The sequence below is a fragment of the Cetorhinus maximus genome, chromosome 3 (assembly GCF_964194155.1).
Source record: "Cetorhinus maximus chromosome 3, sCetMax3.hap1.1, whole genome shotgun sequence".
NCBI lineage: Eukaryota > Metazoa > Chordata > Chondrichthyes > Lamniformes > Cetorhinidae > Cetorhinus > Cetorhinus maximus.
In genome coordinates this window covers 96,835,731-96,863,294 of record NC_135881.1, presented here as the reverse complement: position 1 = coordinate 96,863,294, position 27,564 = coordinate 96,835,731, and the positions used below count along the sequence as shown (strand labels likewise).

Genomic DNA, 27,564 nt, shown 5'->3' with positions numbered 1-27,564 from the left:
TTTAAGTTCTACCCATATGGCCTCATTTGAGGAACCTTCTAAGATACCATCCTTCCTTACTGCAGTAATTGACTCCTTGATCAATAGTGTAATGCCACCTCCTCTGTTATACCTCCCTCTGTCATGCCTGAAGACTTTGTACCCTGGAATATTGAGCTGCTATTCCTGCCCTTCCCTCAACCATGTTTCTGTGATAGCAACAATATCATATTCTCATGTGTTAATCAACACCCTCAATCCATCTGCCTTACTTGTAAGACTCCTTGCGTTAAAATAGATGCAATCCAGCCTTGCATTATTCACTTGTGCCTTAACAGATCTATATTTGCTCTACCTTCCAGACTGACTTAGTTTCTCTTCTATATTTGGCTGTGCATCACCCCTACTGTACCTCCACTCTGTATCGCATCCCCCTGACAAATTAGTTTAAACCCCCCCCAACAGCATTAGCAAACCTCCCCGCAAGGATGTTGGTCCCGTTCCGGTTCAGGTGCAACACGTCCGACTTGTACAGGCCCCACCTTCGCCAGAAACAGACCCAGTGATCCAGGAAACTAAAGCCCTCCCTCCTGCACCACCTCTACAGCCACGCATTCATCCTCTCTATCCTCCTATTCCGATACTCACTAGCACGTGGAACAGGGAAAAATCCAGAGAATACAACCTTTGATGTCCTGCAATTCAATCTGCTACCTAGCTCCCTAAATTCTTGTTGCAGGACCTCATCCCTCTTTCTATCTATGTTGTAGGTACCAATGTGAACCACGACCTCTGACTGTTCGCCTTCCCCCTTCAGAATGCCTTGCAGCCATTCTGTGACATCCTTGACCCTGGCACCAGGGAGCCAACACCCCATCTTGGAGTCTCATCTATGGCCGCAGAAGCGTCTGTCTGACCCCCTTACTACTGAGTTTCCACCACTATTGCACCTGCGCTCTTACTCCTCCCCATAGCTGAGCCACCCAGAGGGCCGTGAACTTTATTCTGGCTGCACTCTCCAGAGGAACCTTCACCTTCCTCATTTTCCAACACAGAAAAATGATTCTTGAGTGAGATGCACTCTGGGGTTTCCTGACTACCTACCTGCCTCCTTTCTTCTGACTGGTGGGCACCTATTCCCTCTCTGACTGCACTTCCTTAAGCTGCAAAGTGACCACATCTAAAAACTTGCTATCCATGTAACCCTCAGCCTCGTGGATTTACCGCTGTGTCTCCAGCTGATGCTCAAGTTTCAAAACCCGTTGCTCAAGCTGGTCAAGCCGGGGGCACTTCCTGTACATGTGGTCATCCAGACTGCAAGGATTGTCTTAAGAATTCCCACATGCTGCAGGCTGTACAACACATGGGACTGAGCTCCCTTGCCATACATTTTGTTGTTTTTAAATAAAAGACTATTGCCTTAGATTTAAGCCAAGTAGAAAACTATTTAGTTTTTCTTAAAAAAAACAAATACTGAGAATCTTACCTTTTGTAACGTCACTTCAAAGTGGAAAAAAACAACTTACCCGCTACCTACCAATCAGCTCTCTCCCTTGGAGTCCTGACATCATTCCTTTCCAATTCGAGCGCTGCTGAGTGACAGCAGTCTGGGCTGGCCCACTGACAGGCAATAGCATGGCTGCTGGGGGAGTGGCTGTTTTCCTGTGAGACGACAACGGGTTCATGCTTCATGGAGCCACTGCCACTCCCCCAGGGCAACACCTCAGCAATCATAGTCATGTGTTGGAGGACAGATTGCTAGACTGTTGAGATAGCCTGTAAGCCCCTTTGCAAACTGTAATCCACTGCCATGATGGCAGCCAGCTAACCTTTATAATGACAACACCAATATTCAGACTCTGAGTGGCTGCTGCTTGTGTTGTCATGGAAGCCATGTCATTGGCCATCAAACACTGCATCATAGTTGGGTCAACAAAAGTGGGAATGGAGTTGGCCACCATTCCGAAACAGGAAAGGTTGGGCTCTAAGCTCTGCATAAAGCTTTGTGCCGACATGGTGCTGGACACCTCCATGCTCCTGGACACTGACTGCAGGCCTTCTGGCAGGCTTTCCAATGCACCCAAAGCATTTGGTGTGCATATTCTTTGTTGTGCACATTCTTCAGCCTTGTGTTTGGGTCTTTTGGTCCCATCAGATATAAGATATCTCTCCTACTTTCCACTTCCTCCACAGCCTTCAGCATGCAGCAATCATTCAAATGTGCAGGAAGCACATTGGCATACTTCCTCGTATTACCAGGTCATGCATAATAATCTGAATGCCTGTTTATCCCATTTAGCTCTCAAAGAACGGTTTGGTGGGGCAGAGTTAGGAAATAGGGCACAAATGATGGTAGAGTTCAGGAGTGGCTGCTAGGATGGCTGAAAATAGCTTGTCCTTTTGTGCCTTGAGTGAAGTGTCAGGGAAGACTGACGAGAGGCAGAGTTCAAGAAGCAGAGTTGACAACACAGTAAGGCACAGCAGCACAGAGGGAAACACAAACATAGTTTGAAAGAACCAGCAAGGAAGTAAGAGCAGGTTACAACAGCTTTTTTTGAATGAGCTATTGTGGAAGAAATAAGAACGGAGCTTGGCTGACTGACAGAGTATAAATGGGAGTAAAGAGGTGGAGAAAAAATGAATGGAATTAATGTTTAATATTAAATTAGCACTGTAAAACTAATTTACTAATCTGGGAAACAAGAAAAAATAATTTAATAAGGTAAAATAATGGGGAACATGTGCCACATCCCAACACTGGTGGAAGGACACAGTGGCAGGCATTATAGCATTACCTATTAAAAATACCAGATAGTCATTACTGACAAGTACCAAATAACTCACAAGCCTGTTTGAATTCTGACCACAAGACACACACACACATACACACACAGACACATTTTTTAAGAAACCCATCTGTTGCAGTATATAGAAGTATACAAAACTGAAAGGAAACCATTCATATTCTAATGTGCAGGGAAACATCCCTAGCAACAGAAAATATCTTCCAGTTGACTTTAGGATAGTCAAATGAAGTATTAAAAAAGAGTCTGTCTAATCTCGAGTTGACTTAAGAGGGTGTATGACTACAGCAATTGCAACTTGTTACCTTAAAGGGACGGACTAAGGTTCACACAACTGCATAACAACATATTGTGTACTACATAATGCTAATTGCTTTATAAAACAGTATATTTTCTGATCTATTGTAGGTAGCACCACAGGAAATCTGCTGGAATATTATTACAGATTGAATTGAATTGTGAGTATTCAGTTCCCCACCTTTTTCTTCATTTTCACATTTTTAAATATGGCGTGAACTCTCCATGTTTTTGCAAACATGGCTCCGAATGCTGTGGTGTAGCCGACTGTAAGAATCCAGGTTCTAACCTGAATGACAAGAAAAAGATGAATGAGGATAAAGAATAAAGAATATCCTTTAATTGCCCCTCAAAACAGCTAATGTTTATGATCATAGAACATAATTTACTCTTAAAGTATTTCACTCAATTAAAAAATATATAATCAGAAAATCTATTATAACTTTCACCCAAAATTAAAAACTTGCTTCATTCGTTCTGCATGCTACTCACCAAACTTTACACAGGAATCAAGAGTGATGCAACTTTATCTTTTAAGTGCATTGTTATTTTGCCTTCCACTTGTCCTTTAATGTGAATTGAGAAATATGGGTTTGTCCCAATGATTCATCTTTATAATTAGTCTGTTAGGAATTCTTAGCAAATAGTATTATTTATAAGACAGGTTAAAGACAATGACCTGAAATTACAGCATGGGATATAATCATGTAAAAGTGTAAGCTCCAATATGTTAGCAAGGGTATTAACCTGATAAGAATAAACAATTAAATGCCTTCACTGTCATTGAGGAGATCAATGTTTGCATTCTAGTATCTCATAACAAGCTCAGAAACATGATTTCTCATTATGTTTTCCTTAAAAACAAAGTACTCATCATATTTGTGAGAATTGTTTCGTGAGCCCTTTGGAAAAAGGTAAATTTTCTACTATGATCTTGGCATACTCCTTTGATACAACACAACTGCTTGAACTAAATGTAATTCTCTGATATTGTTTTACAGCACTGAAGTCAATTTTCAAAAAAACATATCAGAATGAGTGGAAAAATCAAAATAAATAAGTAAATAAATTGGACCCCAAAATGAGACGGATATTCTGGAAAAGGCTATTTAACATAAAAATGCTTATTTCCATCAGGTGAATCTTGTGAATAGCCTGCACAAAAAGATAAGCATCATTGAGAAGTTCTTTACAAAAAGCAGCCCTGACATGGAGCACTGGCAGAAATTGTACAGTAAGAAAAAAGTTGCCATTGAAAAAAATAATAATTCAGAAATGTGAAGCACTCTTTCAAGTGAAGAATCTATCCCTGCTATGTCTCCATAGTTCTGTGGGTAAATGCATTGCATGGTGCGGTACTGAGTCACACAGACCAGGAAAATCTAATTCTTGATCTGCTCTGGGTTAGCTGATTTCAGCTGGACCATAATTATCTGCATTGCCCCTGCACAAAAAAATGGTGACAAATTCAGACAGGTTTCCAGATTTCTAATTACTGTCAGGTAATGTTTACAGGGAGGGCTTTGTGTACATTTGTATGTTTGTTAAGAACAGAAATGGGCTCAACTAAGATGGCCCCCATAGTTGTACTATAAATACGAGAGCCTAGGCTCACACACGAAGAAGAATAGTTAACTGGGAGAGGAGGCTGAAGACTAGTGCTGCCTCTGGAACCAAAGCCCAACATGGGCCACTGTCGTCCAGAGGAGAGTCGAAGGGGAAAGAATGGGAGTGAGGATTGGCTCAATAAACATGAAATGAGAACATAAATAGGGCATTTCAATCTTTAGACTTTTAAAGATCCACTTGTCAAAGCAAACAATGAATATATGCTTGTAATATATGCTTTTCAGATGACATAGAATACTAAAGGCTTGTGCTCCAGAATGAGCCGTGCCCTTGGCCAAGCTGTTTCAGTAGATACAGCACCGGCACCTACCCAATAACGTGGAACATTGCCCAGGTATGTCCTGTCCACATAAAGCAGGACAAATCCAACCCAGCCAATTACCGCCTCATCAGCCACCCCTCGATCATCAGCAAAGTGATGGAAGGCGTTGCTATCAAGTGGCACCGACACAGCAATAATCTACTCACTGATCTCATTTTGGATTCCGCCAAGGCTACTCAGTTCCTGACCTTAATTAGAGCCTTGGTCCAAACATGGGCAAAAGAATTCAAGAGGGCGGTGAGAGTGACTGCCTTTGGCATCATGACAGCATTTGACTGAATGTGGCATCAAGGAATCCTGGCAAAATTAAAGTCATTGGGAATCAATGGGAAAAATCTGCATTGATTGGAGCCATACCTGGCACATAGGAAGATGGTTGTGGTTGTTAGAAGCCAATCATCTCAGTCCTAGGACATTGCTGCAGGAGTTCCTCGGAGTAATGTACTAGGCCCAACTTCTTACCACACAAGTGCCAGACAATGACCCTTTCCAACAAGAGAGAGTCTAACCATCTTCCCTTGACAGTCAATGGCATTACCATCACTGAGTCCCCCACTATCAACATCCTGGGACTTAGAACCAGAACTGGGGCAGCCATATAAATACCGTGGCTACAAGAGCAGGTTAGAGGTTCATAGTGGGAGACACAAAAAAAAAATCCCAAGAATATTAGAAAATCAAGAGGCAAAAGGGAGGGAGGAACTTAAAACAACCACAATCACTAGAGAAGAAGCAATGGGAATACTAATGAGACTTAAGGCTGACAAGACTCCCGGACCTAATGGCCTACATTCTAGGGTCTTAAAAGAAGTGACTGCACGGATCGAGGACCGGCTAACTGACAGGAAACAAAGAATCGGGATAAATGGGTCATTTTTAGGAAGGCAAACTGTACCTAGTGGAGTGCCACAGGGATCAGTGCTGGGCCTTAAATAATTCTTCCTCCTCCTTTTCATTTCTCTGTCCGAAGGCAGGTCTGACCCACAGAGCCGCAATCTTCACCATGGGTAGGGCAAGGAGGCAGGTCCTGAATCCGCCCCAACTGGAAAGGGGATGGAACCCCCTGCCGTTGGCACCAATCTGATCCACACCAAGTATCCAACCGACTGATTCCCTGAGTTTCTGTGGCAATGCGCACTTTTACATACACATTGTACTCCGGAACGATGAATAATGATGATAGAGGCTCCAATTTTCTTTCCATCTCATGACTGACTAGGAAATCTCTCCTGCTCTTACTGCCTGCCACTGGCATGTGTTGGGAGAATTTGAAGATTGACACTCAACTTGTTTGGCCACATTATGAACACACTTTCCTTGGGCATGAAGTCCTGGAGTGGGACTTAAACCCAGGGCTTCTGGCTCAGAGGCTGGGATGCTACCTACTGCACCACAAGACCTCCCTTCCTCAACAATTTATGATATATATATGAATGACTTGGATGAAGGGACCGACTGTATTGTAGCCAAATTTGCTGACAGTACATAAGTAGATAGGAAAGTAAGTTGTGCGGAGAATACAAAGTGTCTGCAAGAGAAATAGGGCAGAATTTTACCACAGTGGGATGTTACGTTCCTGCCGAAGTCAGTGAGGTTTAGAATGTCTCGCCGCATTTTACGGCCCCGTCCCCACCGAAATGGGGCTGTAAAATTCTGCCCATAGGTAGGTTCAGTAAGTTGTCAAAAAAGTTGGCAGATGGAACATAATGCAGAAAAATGTGAGGTTGCCCACTATGGTAGGAAGAACAGAAAAGCAGAATATAATTTAAATGGGGAGAGACTGTAGAATGGTATGGTACAGAAGGACCTGGGTATCCTTGTAAATGAATCACAAAAAGTCAGCATGCAGGCACTGAAAGAAACTAGGAAGGCAAACAAATGTTGGCCTTTATTGCAAAGAGGATGGGATATAAACGAGAGAAGTCTTGCTATAATTATACAAGGCATTGGCAAAAATCCTAGGGTACTGTGTGCAGTTTTGGTCACCTTACTTAATGTAGATATACTTGCATTTGAAGCAGCTCAGAGAAGGTTCACTAGGCTGATCTCTGTGAGAAGGGGTTTGTTTTATGAGGACAGGTTGAGCAGGTTGGGCCTGTACTCACTGGAATTTAGAAGAATGAGAGATGATCTTACTGGAACATTTACAATTCTGAGGGAGCTTGACAGGATAGATGCTGAGAGGGTATTTCTTCTTGTGGGGGAATCTAGAACGATGTGGCTCAGTTTCAAATAAACAAGCTCCTTTTAAGACAGAGGTGAGGAGGAATTTCTTCTCTCAGAGGGCTGTTAAGTGTTTGGAATTCTCTTCCCCAGAGAGGAATGGAGGCTGGGTCATTGAGTTAGATAGGTTTTTAATTGACAAGGGAGTCAAGAGTTATGGGGAGGCAGGCAGGATAAAGGACTTAAAGCCACAATCAGATAATGGCAGAGCAGGCTTGAGGGTCTGAATGGCTTACTCCAGCTCCTATTTCTTATGTTCTTATTTCTTTCCTGAATCAAGCGGTGTTGTTTGTTCCATTTTTATTTCTGGTAGCATTTTTTTACATCATTTTTTACATCACAAGATTGTTTGAATTTCTTGGGACAGGGGTTAGTAGTATTCTCTTGTTGGCAGATTTAGGGTTAGTCTGTCAATTAGTGAGCACCTTTGAGAACTGAACTTGGTAAACCACCAGCTGTACCAAATTCAAACAGGTCAGCAGGGCAGCATGGAGAACACAAAGAAATGCAAAGCACTAATTTCATACAGTTAGTTTGCAACTTAACTAAAATTAGTCAAAACTAAAAACAGCTAATACATGTGGAAAATCTAACTTTTGCAACTGTATACAGCCTTTACAGATTTGGTAGACTACTATTATGATACTAGGCTTGTAATCCAGGGGTTGTGAGTTGAGGTCCCATGATGGAAACGCTTTTAATTACACTACATTCATTTTTAATTTAAGTCTGTAACTTCTCTTGGGGGAATACTTCTATGTGCATTTCACAAAATAAATTTTAAATTTAAGTCTGTAACTTAGCTTTGGAGAGCTCTTTTATGTGTAATTAATTACACAAAATTGGTTTTAATTAGCAAATGTGATAGTTTGATACAGCCAAAAGTCTACAAAATGAATAGTTACGTTTTCAACAAGGTCAGTAAGGTTATGGTGTGAAAACAAGTTTCCCACAGAGGCATAAGGTTTTGTCTCTCCTGTATAGGGAATACTATAACCAAAAAACTTTGATCTTTTACACTGGTAGCTTTGGCGTAAGTAGGGGAAGCAGATGTTATCTAACGTTAAATGAAATTCAGTAGATCGTTCTGTGTTTTCAAATTTCATAATTATTCTGCCTCTCACCTATCTTCGTAGCTTTTTAACTCGTTCCATTTTTTTGATACTGAGGAGGTACTTTATCTTTTGCATAAAAACAGTTATTTTGTCAATGTTAAGATCACACCTCACACTCTTGGATCCAAAATACATTTTATAATAGATCTTATTAACCATGTAACCACTGGCACAGACACGATGGGCTGAATGGCCTCTTTCTGTGTCGTAACCTTTCTATGGTTCTATCTGTGAAAAAGGCAGCAATGATAAACTAGGGTGAAGGATAAATGGGTTATTATTAATTTGAATGTTATTATGAATGTTAAGCTCTCAACACTGTTAAGCCCTGTGACTCATGTTAATAGAGTGCTGTGTTAATAAATTGTTCTCAAGTTTAAATATTGCCAAGTCCAACAGGGTTTGGTACAAATTGAGCATATGTAGTTTCTATCATATTATAAAAAAGGCCACTAACCTCCAAAATCAAGCAGACATAAAATCTACATGAGAAATAAGTATCTCATTTCATGTTGAAATATAAAGTATATCATATAGATTGATTGGCCAAAAACAAATCCAATTAATTCAGTTGCCAATAAATGGTGGCAAACCAGTTATAAGCTCTTTCTTTTCCAACTGTAGTTCATCCTCAATTAATGCAGTTTATTTTTTTCTCTATTTTGGGTTTACCCCGTTAAAAATGTTTCCTTGGTTATGAAACAATTCCAAGAGGGCCTGCAAAATATAGGCTATTTCATCCTATGTCTACAACAATTTATGATCCTCCTGCTTTGTACCATAAAACCAAACTTAATTAGTTAATTCTAAAGGTGAAATATTAAAAGGTTTTCTCAAGAACTTAAGGAACTGAAGGTGTCAGACAAACTCTGTTATACTCAAAATTTTCAGCAGACTTCACTTCTTTCTCCCCTTTCCCTTGATCTCTCATGACTGCAATTACAATCCTGTGACTTCACTAATCCTATTCTGATATCACCTCCCTTTCTGGGAGGGCTGTAAATTGTTGCGCTACATAAAAAAAAATTACAGCACAATAACACATTTTGATACTCTGGCCAGTTATAACAATACTTCTACATACAATAGTTAACTCAACTATCTATTATCTACACAAAATATTATGACAGGGTCACAAACATTGTTGTTTCACCAGGACTGTCGTGTTTGAAATTGGGATCTCTTGCACCACCACCCCAGGATTGTTATTTTCCTTTGTTTCTCCCACCGGAAAGTGCCAGAAGGCAGGCAAACCTATTAAAATGGCTATCTGATCAATCTTAGGACAAGTGAAAGGGCTCTAGTTGAACGATTTACAGTGCATCATCCTTTGTTCAATTTCAGTAAAGCTATTAAAATATCGGCTAAACACATAGCGGAAATTTGATCTCAGGTACTTACTGTTCTGACAGGAGTCACAATTAACTGTAATTATGATGCTTAAAAGCGATCTTTCAGAGCAAATGTGGGATAAAATAACTTTGCACTTGATTTTATTATTAAAGTTCCTGCAAGTTCACTAAAAATTCACAACAAGTGCTAAATTGAGTCTGTGCTGACAGCCAGACATTAAAACAGGCCTGTATTTACATCTTAAGAGTTTGGTAAATCTTTCGCAACTTAGAAATTTGTGAAAAGAAATGATGGCACTTGAACATAATTTAATTACGATGAATCCGAGATTTGGCTTTTCTTTTCCTCAAAAAAAATAGTAGCCGTGCACTTTATCAGGAAGACAGTTGCCTCTAAATTCCATGCTGCTGGGATAGACTAAAATCACATATCAGTGGCTCAGTATATAGAACATTTCATTGTATCCTTAGCTTGTTCGATAACCTTGATGCTCCTGACCTGAAGCCAATACCCAATTCCTTCATCACTAGCTTACTAGTATGTATAGATGCAATGCAACAACTCACCAAACTTACTTCATCAGCACTTCCAAGCCCCACAATATCTAACCTCTAAGAAGTACAAAAGCAGCATCATATTGGGAACACCATCACCTGCAACTTCCCATTCAAGTCAGACACCTTCCAGATCTGGACATGTGTCTGTTATTTCTCCATTGTCACTTGGCCAACAACCTGGAATTGTCTACCTATGATCATCAGCACAAGGAGTTCAGCAATTCAAGGGGAAGGCCCATCACCTTCTCAGGACAACTAGAGGCAGGCAATAAATGTTACCAAGCCAAGATCATCCACATCCCAAGAACACATTTTGAAAATAAGTTATTAATATTACTGAAAAGAGAGACACATTGCAGAAGCTTTTCATCTTGCACTCATCAAGACAAACAAAAGAATGCCAAATTTCAATCAATCACAACAATGCTACAGGAGATAAAGGTGCTGCTTGGTTGGCAAGTTGACTGTGATTGGTTGAGGAGTTGTATTGGAGAAAACAATGGGGAACTATCAGCTCCCCAAGCTCCTGGGTAATTCAAAAAAGTGAGGGGGTTGTATGTTCAGTTTGATTGACAGCTTGAATAGGTTATTAAAGGGTTAGCTGTCTATGGTGCGGAGTTATGAAAACAAATGTTTGTTTTTATAAGGGATCAAGTACTTGAACAGATTTAAATGTATTGAATGGGGTTTCTTGAATGAGAGGTTTTTTTTATATAGTGAAGATTGTACTAAATATTCAGAATTTTATATTATTTCACCTTAGCATGACTCCTGAGGTTTGCCCATGGTTGGTACTGGTGAATTGGCATGGAGGGTATAAGGGCAAGGGGTGGTGGGTGGGGGCAGGAATTGGCACTAAGTTGGCATAGGAATTATAAGGGGTTATTGGGGTGTCTGGCAGCATGGGTTGGCATACATTGGCTTGTATGGGCATGAGGAGCGGGTGGTTGCGGTGATGGTGCATGAAGGGTAAGGGCTAATGTTTAAGAAAACAACTGGAATGAAGTCCCTGAGAACCAAGGTGGGCCTCTTAACCAGCCTGTCTTAGCATTCCACAGCCCCTGTGGCCATTTGTGGGCTGGTGAGACCAACTCCACCACAACCTCCCACCCCCCAACACCCCTACCCTGCCGCCCAGAATCTGCCATTCAGGGCACTTGTTCCTGAGGTGGGAAATTTCTCAGCTCACCACACTCACCTCAGAAGCAAAAATCCAAGCCGCTGTTTGATTTGTTAAGTTGTTTGCTGGCACATATGGCCTATGCACCTGGAATTGCACCAGCACTGAAATTCAAACATGATATCGGTCTATTGTGTCATAGGTAGAAAGCCTTTTAGGACTGACAGTATCATCCTGTTAGTGGAAAATACCACTCATGTAGCCACTGCAGAGTAGCAGCACAAAATGGCTTGCTCAAGCTGTTCAAATTTTTGAGATATTTTGCCTCTCCAGGGTAATTTGAGGGTATTTTCCCATTGCTTTCTCCATGGCAGTGCCACAGCCAATCATAGTCGACTTGCCACCCAATCAGCATCCTTTTCTCCTATTGTATAAATTGTTGTCAATAATTTGAAATTTGGCATTCTCATGTTTGTTCTGATGAGTGCAAGACAAAAAACTTCGGAAATATGTTTCCTTTCAGCAATAGTCAAGTGCTATGCTACCAAGAGACTGTAAGTACTATTATTGCTCAGAGAAATATATATTAATAAATCCTGCCTGTGCAGTACTTACAGTACAGAGGGTCTCAAATGTGTTAGGCATAACAAATGATCCGTCAAGGCCAAAAAGGAATATGGAAGCATAAGAGAGCATTCCCCCAAGGATAATAAGGTTGTTCATGTAGGGGCTGGACATCTTTATCAACCTGCAGAAAGGAACAGACAATTGGCAACTTTAGTTTTAACAGGGTCATTCTTTGGTTCTTGTAGTAAAGAACGGTCTTTGTTATACAACTAATGATCATGGCTATCTCTTTTTATTAATTCATGAAGAACTTCTTAAATAAACCTGCATAAATGAGATTGAAAACTATCAGATCTGTTTAAATTTGCATTTTGGAAAGTAAAACAAACATAGATACTTAGAAGGACTTTAAGCTTCCAAATGATCGCAAGCTATAAAACAAGAATGAATAACTACAATATGGGGAACCATGACATCCAACATTCTGGAAAACAAAGTCCATTTAACTGAAAAATGATTTAAAAGTAAATCTACATGTAGGGATGGAATCCCCCTTTCCCCAGCAAAATGCATGAATGTCCTGCACTTCTTGAACTGCTAATGAAGATTCTGGATTTTTATAATGTATGAATTCTGAAAAAGATAGCTCACTAGCAGTAACAAGAGGATGATCACTTAATCACAACTCACCTACAATAATGATCCCTGGAAACTTCTAAACAGCAAACAAACTATTTAAATGTTGAAAGTGCAGAATGTACAACTATAGCTAGAAAAGGATAAATGCCAACAGATTTACTCAAATCCTATTGGCCAATAGTAAACAGGCAACCATTTGCGATTGCTACTTGGGAACAATGCAATTGAAAAATGTTCAACAATCTATTGTTGCTTTATGATGACCACTGTTTGCTGGTAACTACAGAAATAAAAAAAATCAAGTAACAAAACACCTTTCAGGTCACAAGACATCCCAATGTTCATTTCCCCACCAGTCTCAACTGGACCTTCTTTGGGACAGATCCTCAATCTGTTGGGAACAGAATTACCCATGCCAGAAGTGGCAGAGCAACTGGGGAGAGAGGGGCGGTTAATTCTGCCTGGGAATCCACTGGCAAGCTGGTGTGCACAATGAGAAAAGCTCTGCTGGCCTGGGAGTTGATAGGAGCCCAGGGCCCACCTCATGGTTTAGGTTTGACATCCTGGATTTCTTTTTAAAATATTGTATTGTTTAGGTCCCTTAAAGAGGGAGATTGATTACCATGACCCATGTGTTTCTGGAGGAGGGCTCTGCAATGCCCAGAGTGTGCAACATCGCCTGCATTTTGCAACCTCTCCTGATGGGCAGGTGCCTGAGATATGCCTCGAATGCTGAAGGCACCTGCCAGGATTACTAAAATGAAAGACTTGGAAGTTTCTCTGGCAAGTGTGAGCAATGGAGGTTTCCAGCAGGTACGACCCAACGTTTGTCAGATGTTACCCCCATGGATTTTTGGGCTGTTGTATTTGTGCTAATATGGGAGCTAAATCTGTCACTTTGCGCTATAATGTGATAGTCCTTGTGTATGCAAGTATCTTAATACATTGTTAATGGACATGCTATCAAAATAAATTGTTGATGATCTTTTTTGAGCCAGCTTTTTGACCAACAGCTTTTTGACTGTTTCAAATGTTCATATCATTTGCCAATAATCTTATCAGCCAACAGTAAACAGTTAACCATTTTGTGAGTACCACTTTTGAACAATGGCAGTATTGAGCACTGTGGGGTGAAATCTTATTGACTTAGTTCCTGCCAGAATGGGAAGGCCGTTTTCGGGGTTGGGAACCTGATTTTCTGATGGATAGGCTTTGCTGAGTTCTTTCCCAGAGCAACAGCAGTCGCATCCTGCCTCCTGGCTTCCCATCATGTTCATTCAGTCAATACAAGGATTTCTAGTTAAAGGGACCACAGCATTGGTAAGAAAGGCTCACCAGCACTTGGAATTTTGAGGCTGCAGTAACCTCAGGAATGGAGGGGAGACCTGGGAAGATTGCTTCCCAGCTCTGTCACTGGAGCTCCTGCTGTAGGATCTGAGGGGTTGCGGTCAGGCAAGCTCTCCCAAGGACAACTTTTCCAACCAGGTGTGAGTGGAAGTGGCTGAGGAAGTCATCAACAGGATTGTTTCCTCCAGCCTGGAGACATTACAACAGGATCCAGGACCTCAGAAGGGCAGGAAAGGTGAGTGACATAACACTTTCACAAAGCACCACACTCTGACTGTCCCAGCATTCTCATGGACAGAACTCATCAGGAAAACACATTTGCAGCTCTTTTCATTCCTCTCTCTCCAGGCACCTCACATTCCCAACATTCACATTCACTCTCAACCTATTGTCAACCCATGCCTCACAGTCACCATCTACAAATGTTTTCCTTTCCCCCTTCCCACAAACACTTACATCTCTCCGCTTTCACTCCTTACAGGAGGAGGGAGAACACAACTTGGCAAAAGGTACAGATGCAGAGGTAAGGGGTTGGCCCTCCAGTGACAGGCACTTTGTCATTCATTGGCAATGTTTGCACACTTGCTCCACTGCAAAAGAGGTTTTGGTCCAAGAGGCTGCAGCTGTGAGCAGTAACCTGCCATGAGAGCCTGAGTCTCCTGAGGTGCTGGTGCTCAGGTTGTCGAGAGAGATGATCCTCTGCCTGTAGACCCTGTGCTGGATCCGGCCTCCATTGGGCTGGACCTTGGTGTCCATTCCATGGAGGGCTAGTTGTCTGAGGAGAAGACAGCTGTTGCTGCTGCTACTGTTGCTCTTTCAGCTGCTAAAGCTGTTGGTGGTGCTGTGGCCTGTACCCTTGATCCTCAGCAGAGGTGAAAGGCGGAATTGCATAGGATGCTCCCATGCAGTGTTCAAGGCTGGCAGCAGGGAAGTGCAGCTGAAAATGAGTGAAGTGCAAGACAGGTGACATACCTTCCATAAAGTTGGCAACCACTTGTCAAGCAGTGAGAACACTCTCAGAGGAAGTGCTTTGTACAGTGGCCTCTCAATGGCCATGGCTGGAGCTCTTCAGTGTAAATGATCAAAGCCTTCCCAGCCTGTCAGTTTCACTGAAGAGGCTCTTTCCGCTATGTACCCAATTGCCTCAGTGACCCTGATGAGGTGTAGACACAGTGCGAAACCTGTCTGCAATTGGGAAAGAAGGAATTCATGGTTATAAATGTTCTTAATTGCCTTTTAAGTTGGGTCAATTGTATTTCCCTCCAGACCCAAGGGGGTTCCCCACTCGAACTTGGAAACTGCCCCAGGGAAAGCCAGAAGAGGGAGGGATGACATTGGAATCCTGATCCAATTTCAATTTTTGGGTCTTTACTATCTTGCACGCATCAAATCCTACCTCCACTTGGCTGAGAAAATTCTGTTCTTTGGGAACAACGTAACTGAAAAATGTTCTTCTATTATTAGTTTATGATAATCAGTGGCATCTGATAATCACCAAAACAAAAGAAAAGCATGATTTATGAAGCAATTTTCATGTCACAGGGCATCCAAGGTGTTTCACACCCAATTAATTACTTTTTAAGTGCAGTCACTGTTTTGCAGGCAAGCATTAGAGTCAATTTGTAAAACAGCAGGACAGGCACCATAAAAATGCAAGTTTGTTTTTTTTAATAAAATATATTTGCACCATTTATCACTGAGACAAAGTTTTGTGATATACTAAGTAGCATAGGCAGGACCGTAACATGATCAAGCGACATTGATAAATTAAGTGAGTGGCTGAAATGGTGGCAAATGGATTTTAATGAAGGTCAGTGTAAAGTGATCCATTTTGAATCCAAAATAGATAGATCTGAATGGGCCATAACTTCCCAGCTCCCCAGTGTCGGATTTTGGGGGTGCCCCAAAGATGCGCAGGGGAACGCCTCTTGGAAGTTCCCAGGTAAGGGTTTGCACAGCAATTGCCCAGAAGTGCTAACTTCCTCTGGACAATTGCGCTGCTGTGGGAACTATCCAAAAATGTGATTTAAATTGCAAACTTCAGATGGTTCCACCAGGGTTACATCAATAGAAAAAGTGAGAAGAATTTAAACCTCTTCTAACTTCTAGGTAACTATTGTAAGCACCCAGACCGACCCCATGGGACTCCCCGACACTCCCAACCCCCCACACCCCATCCCCCCATAGGACTCCCCCATCCATGCTCCACTAGGATTCCCCCACCAACCCCCCCGAGCTCCAATCCCCTCCAACCCACCTGATCTCCGACACCCCCACCTCCAACCCCCGATGGCTGACACACCAGACCTCCGACATCCCTACCCCCCCAACCTCTGACCCTCCCCACCCCCGACACCCCCACCACCCAACACTAACCTCCGACCCCCCCGACCCCGATCTCTGACCATCTTCACCCCGACATCTGGCCCCCAACCCCCACCCTGACCTCCAAACCCACCCCACCGCCCATCCGCCAACCTCCAACCCCCCAACCTCTGACCATCCCTGACCTCCGACCTTCCCAGCCCCCGCCCGCTGATCCCCCCGCCCTCCAATCCCTCAACCTTCGCCCTCCGATCCTCCCCATCCTCCAAATCCTATTCACTTACCTTGGACACTTAATCTTCTCCATGGCCTGTCAATTTCACTGGGCCCTTTAAACTTACTTGCTTTACGGCAGCAAGGGTTGTAAAAAAGGGGGCGTGGCCTCCTTGAATCCACCAGAGCTGCACTTCGCTGGGGCCTGTGAGGAGCTTTTCGATGCAGCTCCGGTCAACAAAAGGGTCAGCGTAATTTTCAAGAGCTTATAAGAGTGCATTTATTTCTTCTAATTCCTGCGGGCCACCTTGATCTGATGCTAGTTGGAAGTTACGGCCCATTATTACATAAATGGTGAAAATCTGGTAACAGTGAGATTTAGAAGTCCATTTAGAAGTCCAAACAGCACTGTGGGTGGACCTACACTACATGGACTGCAGCGGTTCAAGAAGGCAGCTCACCACCACCTTCTCAAGGACAATTAGGGATAAGCAATAAATGCTGGCCTAGCTAGTGATGCCCACATCCTTAAATGAATTTTTAAAAAAACCACTAAAATGTAGCAGTGTGGTACAAAAAAAAATCAAAGGTTAACCTTTATACCTAGAGGTCTAGAATATAAAGAGGTGAAAGTTTTGCTACAGCTATACAAAACTCTAGCTAGACCCAATCGAGCGTACTCTGTATCATTCTGGGCACCACACCTTAGAAATAGTATTTTAACCTTAGAAGGAGTGTAGCACAGATTCACCAGGATGTTACAGGGTTCCAAGGTTTGGACTCTGAAGGAAGTTTACATAAACTAGGCTTGTATTCCCTGGAATGTAGAAGGTTAGCACTCAAGAAGCTTGACACCATTCAGGATAAAGCAGCCCACTTGATTGGCACCACATCCACAAACATTGACTCTCTCCACCACTGATGCACAGTAGTAGCAGTGTGCACCATCTATGCAGCACTGTGGGTGTACCCACACCACATGGACTGCAGAGGTTCAAGAAGGCAGCTCACCACCACCTTCTCAAGGGCAACTAGGGATGGGCAATAAATGCTGGCCCATCCAGCAAAGCCCACACCCTGTGAATGAATAATAAAAAAAAAATAATTGATTAAGGTCTTTAAGATGTTGAAAGGAATTAATAAGATAGGTAGAGAGAAATTTTTTCTGCTGAGTGAGGGAGTCCAGGTCAAAGAACGTAAGCACGAGTTTTTGCTTCCAGATCAGGAGTGCAGAGTTGGGACAATTCCCAACTTCACAAACCCAATCCTGGAAAGAGTTCCCCAGATGGCTGGACTGTTATTCCAGGAGGGGTGGGGAGTGAAATGGGAGACAGGCCTGCTGCTGCTGGAAAGGGTTCGGAGGCAGCACAGGAGCTGCCAGATGCGGAGGTGGGCTGGGCAAAAAGGTCCGCCTCGGTGCTCCGGGACTGTGAAGAAAAGAATGAAACAGCCCCCCAACCTTCACCCCTCACCCCCCTCCACACACCCCCACACACTCCCCATGCCCCATCCATGCCAACCCATGCCACATCATGCCCCTCTACCCACCTCCATGGCCCCTCATACTCTCCATTCCAACATATGCTCCTCCATCCATCCCCATTGCCCCTCATGCCTCCATGCCAATCAATGTCCAATCTATGTCTATGTTTAACCCGCCCCTGGTTCCCCCTTGTGAAAATGTTGGGGGTCATGACTTCCAGTTCAACCTCTGGAGCCATTTTCACAAATACAGAGCCCCGAATTTTCCAGCTCCTCACGCCAGTGAAATCTCCTGGTGCTGCCGATGTGAGCGGAGATTGCAATGGTTTGCCGGCTGCTCCGCGGGGGATCCTGCCACGGTGGGGCTGGAAGATTCTGGCCAGGGAGCCTCTCCATCTGTGTGAAAATTCAAGCTGTCACCTTAAAAACTGAATCAGGTCATTTGGAGAGAAGTCACGAAACACCTCTTCAAACAAAGGGTGGTAGAAGGCTGGAATTCCCTTCTTCAAAAGGCATGCGAGCTCAATGAATAATTTTAAATCTGAGCTTGATAGATTTTTGCTAGTCAAGGATATATATAAAAAAATACAGAACCAGGTGAAGGAAGTCAAATACATTTCAGCCATGATCTCAGTGAATTGTGGGACAGGCTTGAGAGGCTGAATGGCCTAATCCTCCTCGTAGACACCAGAAACTGATATAAATAAATGTATTTTGGGCAATTCTTGGTATATAAAATGAAACCAATCCTTGACTTAGTGATGTTCAGTTTTTAGGGGTCAATTTTATGTCTTAGACTATAGTTTTGAAACCTAACAATTTTTTCAAAGCAAATGCAATCAATATGATGAATGACACAGAATAAATATTTCAGAGGTTGATGGCTAAATTTGTCACTGGACAATTGCAGTGGCATTTGTGAGAATAGCATATGTAGAATCATTAACTTAATTGAAATGCAGTGGAGCCCTTCATCTTTATGTAATAGTTATGATTAATTCAGTGCTATGGAGTTGGAAAACAACAGCTCATATTGCCTGGTCAGAAAATATGATTACCTTACCTGCCACAATGTTCAAAACTGCATCAACTGAAAAGTATCACAAATCAACATTTTTTGAGGCGGGAGGGATGACCCTAAAGCTCCTTAGAAAATAAATGTTTTCCCATTAGCATTTTCCTTTCTTCTCAGAAATGTCCACAGCCACCATCTTTGATTAGTTGCTTTAAAGTGGAATAGCAATCATCAATTTGATAACTAGTTTGAATATTATCTTACTGTTTTTCTTTCGTTTAATTTTTCTCACGCTCCCCAGAGTATCTATTATGCTCAATGCCTGGGGAACAGAATGGATCTATCAATTTCTCTGATAATTATGGCGATGAATGGACATTTTCCCATTCATTTACCTCAGTAATGCCATGTAGATCTGGATTAAAATATTCACTTCACACTTTGGCTGTCGAGCTGTGAAATGCTACACAAACTCTTCATTAATGACCTTAACAAGCACAAATTAAATTTGGAGGAATAGTCAGAGAAATGTTGAACATGGTCAGGTGGTCTGTTAGTACTTGCTTCCCAGATTCCACTACATTTTATGAACAGCCACAATTTTGATAAATTTATTAAAATAAGGAATTAATTTCTTGCATCAACACCATACAAAATCTTATTTCCATGCATCACTATTCCGCAACTTAATTAGCAGAATTTCTTTTTAAAATTGGTATTTTCCAATGTTATTTAATAGCTTGACTGTTTCCATTGGTAAAAACTGAAGATTGATGTTAGGTGCACAGTTGAAAAGCAACATTAATTCAAGGTCACTCACCAGCAATCGAAAGAAGTCTGAAGCCTATTGTATCAAATGCTTCCTCTTTAACCATGTAATTCAACATTAATGCTGTGCACTACATTCTTATATTGCTAATTTATTTCTTGATATTGTGCCACGTGCAACTGAGTAGGCTCACTGGCAGCATTTAACTCTGGCAGGATAAGTAAACTATGCAGCAAATTGCCAAGTTCATATTTATTCATCATGAATATCACAAAATATTATAGAGCAGAAGGAGTGTGTTTGGCCTGTTGTACCTACACAGCTCTCTGGATGTGTCATCCTGTAAATTCATTTGTGAGAAGTGGGCGTTGCTGGCATGACTGCCATTTACTGCTCATCCCAACTTGCCTGAGGCGGAGGTGGTAGTCCCTTCCTCTTGATGCAACTGGATGGCTTGCTAGGCCACTCCAGAGGGCAATTAAAATTCAGCTACCTTGATGTGGGGATTGGAGGCACGAATAGACCAGAGTGGGCAAGGATGGCAGGTTTTCTTCTCTAAAGAACCTCAGTGAACAGCTTGATTTTTTTTTTAGGGCAAACCAACAGCCTCACAGTCATTTCTGAGGTTCAAATTCTCAACATGCAACACTGTTTCTGTGGGCACTCGTCTGGCTCACTGTTGTAGTTATGGTGGTTTGTCAGGAGAACCATCATGAAATTTCAGAGCCATGACTTTAGTAAAATTTTCGATTAAAAATGCCAGTTGCCAAATAGGAATAGGAATCAAAAAAAGGTTAAAGTAGCAGTTTTACTGCAGGCATGATCTGTCCTAATTTTATGCACTCATAACTGTTATTTTGTGTCACTTAGGCTGAATGTGAAAACTGTTATTTTGTGTCACTTAGGCTGAATGTGAAAAATTGCTGCTGTGGTGTGATGGTCTGATGTCATAGCAAGTTGGTGTACTTGCATACTGTGCCATGCAGCAACTGGATACGAGTTTTGTTGGCCATCTGGAAGCGACGTAACATGAAAATAAAGGTTCACGAAAATATCAAAGGACAAGGATAGAAACTACAATAAACACCAAACTAAAGATGTTACACACAAATACATCAACAACACAACAGTAACTGCATTTCTCAAAATTACAAATGATAAAGAAGCGCAGAATGTTACATTACAGAAAACAGAAAAAGATCATCTGACCTATCACATCTGCATTGGTCCCTTTCTCCACGGCCAGAATTTTATACTCCCCCACCGATGGGTTTTTGGTGGGGGTGCAGGGAGCATGAAGTTGAAGGAACGGAATTCCCTCTGGGTTCCCGACCGCTCCGACCACACAGCGATTTTACGCTAGGGTGGGCAAGGCATCGGACAGGAAGCCCACCCTCAAGTTAGGTCCTTAAGAGGCCAATTAATGGAAACTTAAGCACCGTTTCCAGGCCAGCCTCAAATTTTAGGCTGGCGGAAACATTGAATCTCCGTGGGGGAAGTCCAAAATGCAACAGAGTTACGCCCCGGGTGGAGAAGGGAGTGGGGTGAGGGGACTGCCTCCATCAGAAGCCCCTTCTGAAGTTGGGCACCCGCCTACCCACCCCTTCTTAAGGTCCATTGACCTCCGGACCTTCCTCCCCTCCCGGCCTCTACCCCGATACCCTGATTGCCCGCCCCTGCTCATGCCCTCCCATACCTTCCATACCCTCCCCATCCTGGGACACCTTCAACTTACCTGGGCCTTTGGTTCCCAGACTTAGGCCAGGGTTTTCCCCTCGGCGATTTGGGGGTGGGGCCCGCTCGCCGAGGGGAAAATGACGCGGGATGATGTCGGGAGGAATCCCCGATGTCATCCCGGGCCATTTAAATTTTTAGGAAGGTGGGTGGACAGCGAAATCAGCTGTCTGCCCGCCGACCTGTCAATGGCCAATTGAGGCCATTGACAGGCTAGTTTAGATAATTAAAGACCTGCCTGTCTAAGCTTAAGGCTGGCGGGCAGGCCAGGAGCCCCAGTGGGCTCCAGGTTATTCATGAAACTTCATCCATTGGCGGGATGAAGTTTCATGTCCGTTTTTTAAAAATGTAATAAATTTTAAGTGTTTATTATTAACATGTCCCATCTCGTGTAACATTGTCACATTAGGGGGCATGTTAATAATTTTAATATTTTCCTATTTTTAGACTTTACTTACCTTTCACAAATCTCCCTGAGACAGGGCTTTGCCTCAGGGAGCAGTGTGCTCTTTTGCGGGCATGCGTGAAAGAGCGCACTTTGACAGTTGGGGTTTCCCTCCACCCCCCGCACAGGAAGCACATAGCGCTTCCTGTCGGGCAGGCCGCTGAGTGGGCCTTAATTGGCCCGCCCACTCAAAATGGCGGCGGGCCCTGTTTCGGTAGCGGGGGTCGGCTCTCCGCCCGCTGCCTAGCCGGTGGGGCCAGCACGCCATCCGAGGGCAAAATTCTGCCCTTACTCTCCGATGTGTTGTTGTAGTTCCTCTTCTGTGCACAGCAGTGCAGATTGGTCGGCAACTCTCTAGGGCGGGACTTCCTCCTGATTAAGGGGCGGAAGACCTGCCTGCAGCCAATGAACACTCACTGAAGTGCAAATTGGCTGCGAAGCAGTTGGTGTTGGTGGGGAACACAAGACCCCGTCATCCGAAAAATTCATGTTGATATGTTTAATCCAATGCTCTCCAAAACCTTTAATACTGTTCTTTTAAAAGCAAATTTGTAATTTTTTTTTAAAAAAATGATCAATTTCAAACAATGCCTTTCGGTAAAGAATTCAACTTTCTAATCACCTCTGTAAAGAAAGATTTTCTAATTTTCCCTTCAATTGTGAACATCTTAAATTTGTTACATAGAATTACATGGGACAGAATTTCAACTAGCCAGTGGGGTGGGACAGAGTGTATGTTCAGGTCCGGGTGTTGTGGGTTGGGTGGAGTTGGGGAAATAAAGTCCCAAAGAGTGGCATCAAGTTGGAAACCTACCAAGATCTTCCCCACTTCCAGGTTTAAAACAGTTGGGTTTGCAGGTGAGCGGGAAACATACATGGAGCTGTCGGTAAAGTAATTAAAATATTTAAATCCCTAATTCATTCAAAATATACTTTAATAGCCAGCGCATGGGTTTCTAGACTGTGTGGAACTTGCCAAAGTTAAACAGGCGAGTGCACGTTGGAGAGTGCTTCTTCAGTAAAACTGACAGGCTGGGAAGCCTTCAAAGAGTGAAACTAAAGAGTTTCAGCCCTGTCTAGGTGAGAGTTTGGTACTTACAGCACATCTTCTGAGAGTGTGCTTTCACTCCTTTCAGGTAATTGCCAATCTCTTGGAAGTCATTTCACTTGTCTTGGACTTCATTCACCTTGATCTGCACTTTCCTGTTGTTAGCTTTCACAGCAGCATCGGAGCAGTTTATGCAGCTTTGCCTTGGACCTCTGATGAGGACCAAGAGTAGAAGAAGAGAGGATAGACACAGAGATCCAAGGCAAGCTGCTGTATTTAGCTATGTTTACATCTTGCAGATGCTTCATAGCTAAATAGAAAGGTAGCTATTATATTTTATTGACCCAAAAGCAAAGACAAGATGGAAACATGATAGGTCTTATATTTGGAGGGATTTGAGTTTCAAAGAAGTGTGAAAACAATGGAACTTGAGATGAAAGGGAAAAAAGGTATTTTAGAGTTACTATGGAGAGCTGTTTGAGCTGTAATGGCTGGAGCTGGAGCTAGGCTGTTGAGTTTGAGCTGTGAGATGGAGCAGCTGGAGCTTTAGCTGGGGGAGGATGCAGTTTGAATCAACTATCCAGTGAATCCAAAAAAGTCTTGGGCTGTAAAAAGCAGTTTTATTCTGAAGTTTGGATTTCCACAGCAGTGTGGAAGAGAGTTACAGGTCATGTGGTATGCCTTTATTGAAGCTACAGCAGTTTGTCTTGAGTAGTATTACTAGATTTTTTTTAATAGTTAAAACCTTTAAGGGGTTGTTGTCTAGAAGATGTTTATTTGTGAGTCTGACCAAGTAGAGAGTCTTTTTAGGGGAATGTTTTGTAAGACTAGGTTTAACTGTGTATCTGTAATCTTGTGTGCTTTTACTCTTGACAGTAAAACTTTTACTTTTAATTTTTAAAATCCCAAGTGTTACTGAACATGTTGCTGCTCAGATCAGTACATCCTCTTCTTGTTTGCAGAATACAAAGAAAATAGGTATGGCCCATAAGCCAAGCTTCCTCTGGGATTTGGTTTGCGCAGCAATTAATACCTGCTTTAGTCATAACATTCATCCACACTGCAGTGTTACACATGGGCCTAGGTGTAGGCCTCATAGCTTGAGAGGCCATGCATATTTGTGCAGATAATATTGGCTGTCCTCTTTGCACACTATTTTGGTTGCATCTGCATTCCAGGTGTCACTGGCTGTGCTTTGTGTGTTGAACAGAGCTATATAGAAACCAAGAATGTTGCATGTGGCACCCACGTCAGAAATTGGATCTTTGGCCAGAATGGATGGTGGTGCAAATTCTTTCAACAAGCTGTTGGTGCACAGTTATAGGCCCCTAATGCACAAGATGCCTTTTCTGCTTGTATGCTACAACATCCAATTCTATCAGCACGTATAGGGTTTGAATTCTGACATCATTCCACTCTTGGCATTGTGGGCATCATTTGACTATGGACAATTTGGCAGCATGGCCCCTCATTTACAGTCATTGGCATTCATCTGAGGAGGTCCTGTTGTGAATGACTTATTACCATGTGTGTTTGCAATATGATGAGGCCCATGTTTATGATGCTAAGTTTCAGCCAAATGAATGTGACTGAGTCCAACTCATTGATGGTCATTGACCTGAACCACATCTTTAAAATGCCGTGTCCAGGGTGCAATAGACTGTACACATGTGGCCATCAAGGTGCCAGCAGGTGAGCCCGGTGCCTTCGTCAACAGGAAGGGCTTCCACTCCATGAACGTGCATATAGTGTGTGATCACAGGATGCAGATTCTACAAGTCCACACACCCGGCCGCATTTGCTGCCGCTGCTGCGTCGTGGACGACTCCAGAGGCACATCATCAGGAACTGACTGAGCATGTGCCTGGTCCCCTGCAGTTCTCTGACTGCTGGCGCCATGGGCACTCTCTGTCTCTACCAGCTCCTCCAGCGACTGTGAAGTGCCCTCACCGCTGTGCTCCGGGACACTAGCCAATGATCAAATTCCCACCGAGGCATTAGTATCTACGCTGGTGCTTCCATAAGCAATGGTCAAGCCATGTTACAAAATTAAATAATTTAACATTCAGCACTGCCAAGGCCGTTGGGAGGACAATGCTGACCTCTCTGCTGGGCTTACATATCTGGCCATGCCTCACCGCCACCAGTGGACCTGGGCACATGGCACCTCTCCAGGCCCAGGGCCTCCTGCTCAAACCAGCTTAGAACTGTGCCTAGCCACCTCCAGTCCTCGCATGCTCTGCCGCGTTATGAGCATCCTTCTTCTGAAAATGAGAGACGAGCATTGATTTGTGCAAATTGCACATGGACTCTGTTCGCGCACGGCCCACCCCAACCAGAGTGGGACATATCAGGGCTCCAGTGCCTCCTCACCCCACTGCTGCTGAACACTCACACAAAGATGCTAAGTCTGTTCCCCATCTCCCCCACCTCTCCTTGGACACATGCTGCCTACATCACAATAAGCCCCACACGGTATATCCTTCCATTGCAAGGAGGCGCAAGCATGTGGAGCGCAGAGCGCAGATGGTTCGGTGCCACACCACCTTGAAGCTCCTCTCCCAGCATGTCATCACCCTGGCATGGACATGTCCTGGAGTTCAAACACAGTGCCTAGGTGCAGTTCCTCCAGGTTGACCCCACACCAGTCATGTGGGACTCAGTGTAAAACATGCTGCGGGTGCCGAACCCATCTCTTCACCAGCCTCTCAGGGTGACCTCAGCATGTGCAATATCTGTTGGCCCACCCAGCGAAGGACATATGCCGTCAATGATTCATTGCAATCACTACACTCAGGCTTGGCAGGGTGGGGTGGTGACAGCAGGGGGGGAAAGCCGACCTGCTGGATTAGATGCCCAATGCCAACAATGTCCTCACCCTGCCAGAGCGTAACAGGTCGTTGAAGTGCTTGTGACACTGGATCCAGGTGCGCTGCACCACGTCGCGGGGAGCTCACCACCTCCACCACCTCCTCCCAGGCACGTTTCGTCAAGTGGGGGGGCCTCCTCCTCCCATCCCGGGGGACAAGCACCTCCCGCCGTGCTGCCACCTCCAGGAGGAGGGTGGCAAGGCAGTCATCGGAAAAACGAGGGGCATAGTGGCCCCCCGCCCTACCCTCCAGAGAGGCCTGCTCACCAGAAGCCCTCTGCTGTGGCCTTGCACTTGCCATTGTGAGCAGCCTAGAAAAGGCTGCCAGGCCTTCATTTAAACAGGCTGCTAGGTCTCCATTGGACCCAGTGGTCTGCACACGCCCACCACCGCCCGCCCACTCCCGCTATCCTCGGGAGTCGAGAAATATGCTGGACCGGCCTGCGTAAAATGGCAGCATGGACCCGATCGCCACCTGTGATCGGGTCCGTGCCCACCCGTGCCCGCTCCCGCCAACCGGAAAATTTGGGCCCTGGGTGCATGAGTCAGTCGGGGCAAATATAATTGCCCTACAAGACCAGGAGCCCCAACTTCATGCTCCCTTGGATTAAGGAAAGACCGTTGGAATTTGTCTTGTGCCACTTCTGGGTCAGTGAATAAAATTTTAAAGTTAATTCCACAGGTACCCTACCTCTCCAAAGGGGTCCTCTTGCTATCCAAAGAAATATACCAAGATCAGACCTGCTCTTGCCAGGTCGACTCTGCACACTTCAGGTTTTAACACTCCTAGGCTTCCAAAATCCAACTAGGGTGGAGGCAGCTGATGATTTAAATGGCCAGCTGCCTCCGTAAAACATGCATGCACAAAATGCACCATGCCACCATTCCCACCTCGCAAAAATGGCAAGTGTTCGGGAGCAGGACTTAGGAGTTTTGGCCAGTTCTGCTATCTTTCCCATGACTGCGAGGTTCTCCGTTTGTGCCGAAAATCTGGGCCTGCATCTCTAAATGGGGCAGAGGAGCAAAAGGGATTTAGGGGGTACCTATTTACAAAGCACTAAAAGTCACAACGCCGGTTAACAAGGCCATTTCTAGATTCACTTCGAGAAGGTTATAACTGCAAAGTAGAGAAGTTATGTTAAACAAAGCTAAAATACTGCAGGTGCTGGAAATCTAAACAAAAAAACCCAGAAATTGCTGGAAACACTTAGCAGGTCAGGCAGCATGGAGAGAGAAGTAAAGTTAGCATTTCAGATCGATGAAAAATCAAATTTTTCCGTCCTGCCAGTGACGGGCATCATCATGGGTGGGACGGGAAAATTTCGAGAGCCTTCCCACCCTGCCTGCGACGATGCCTCCCACTTGAACCGTTGACTTTGTTTCTCCACAGATGATGCCTGACCTACTAAGTATTTCCAGCAATTTCTGAATGTATGCTAAACCTGTGTAACATTTTAGTTCGACCACATTTGGATTACTGTACATACTTCTAATCTCCATCTTACATTTTGCTTTGGAAAAATTGGAAAGAAGATTTAGAAGTATGATACCAGAACTGGGAGGATGTAATCATCAGGAACAGTTGAAAAGGCTGGGCCTCTTTACTCTAGTAAAGGGAAGGCACAGTGGTGACCGAATGGAAATCTTTAACATGATGAGGTTTGGTACGGTTGATATAGGGAAGATATTTCCACTTGTGGGAGAGTCAAAAT

General features: G+C 43.7%; 1 protein-coding gene across 1 annotated transcript in view; it reads right to left on the bottom strand.

Annotated features, from left to right (window-relative positions):
• Positions 1 to 27,564, bottom strand: part of LOC144674182 (gamma-aminobutyric acid type B receptor subunit 2-like) — a 585,472-nt gene that overhangs the window by 203,833 nt on the left and 354,075 nt on the right. Inside the window, exons 10-11 of the mRNA XM_078535658.1 lie at positions 12,015 to 12,147; positions 3,262 to 3,369 (exon numbers count right to left, since the gene is read on the bottom strand). Of these exons, the coding sequence (XP_078391784.1) occupies positions 3,262 to 3,369; positions 12,015 to 12,147 (241 nt within the window). The remainder of the gene's footprint in view (positions 1 to 3,261; positions 3,370 to 12,014; positions 12,148 to 27,564) is intronic.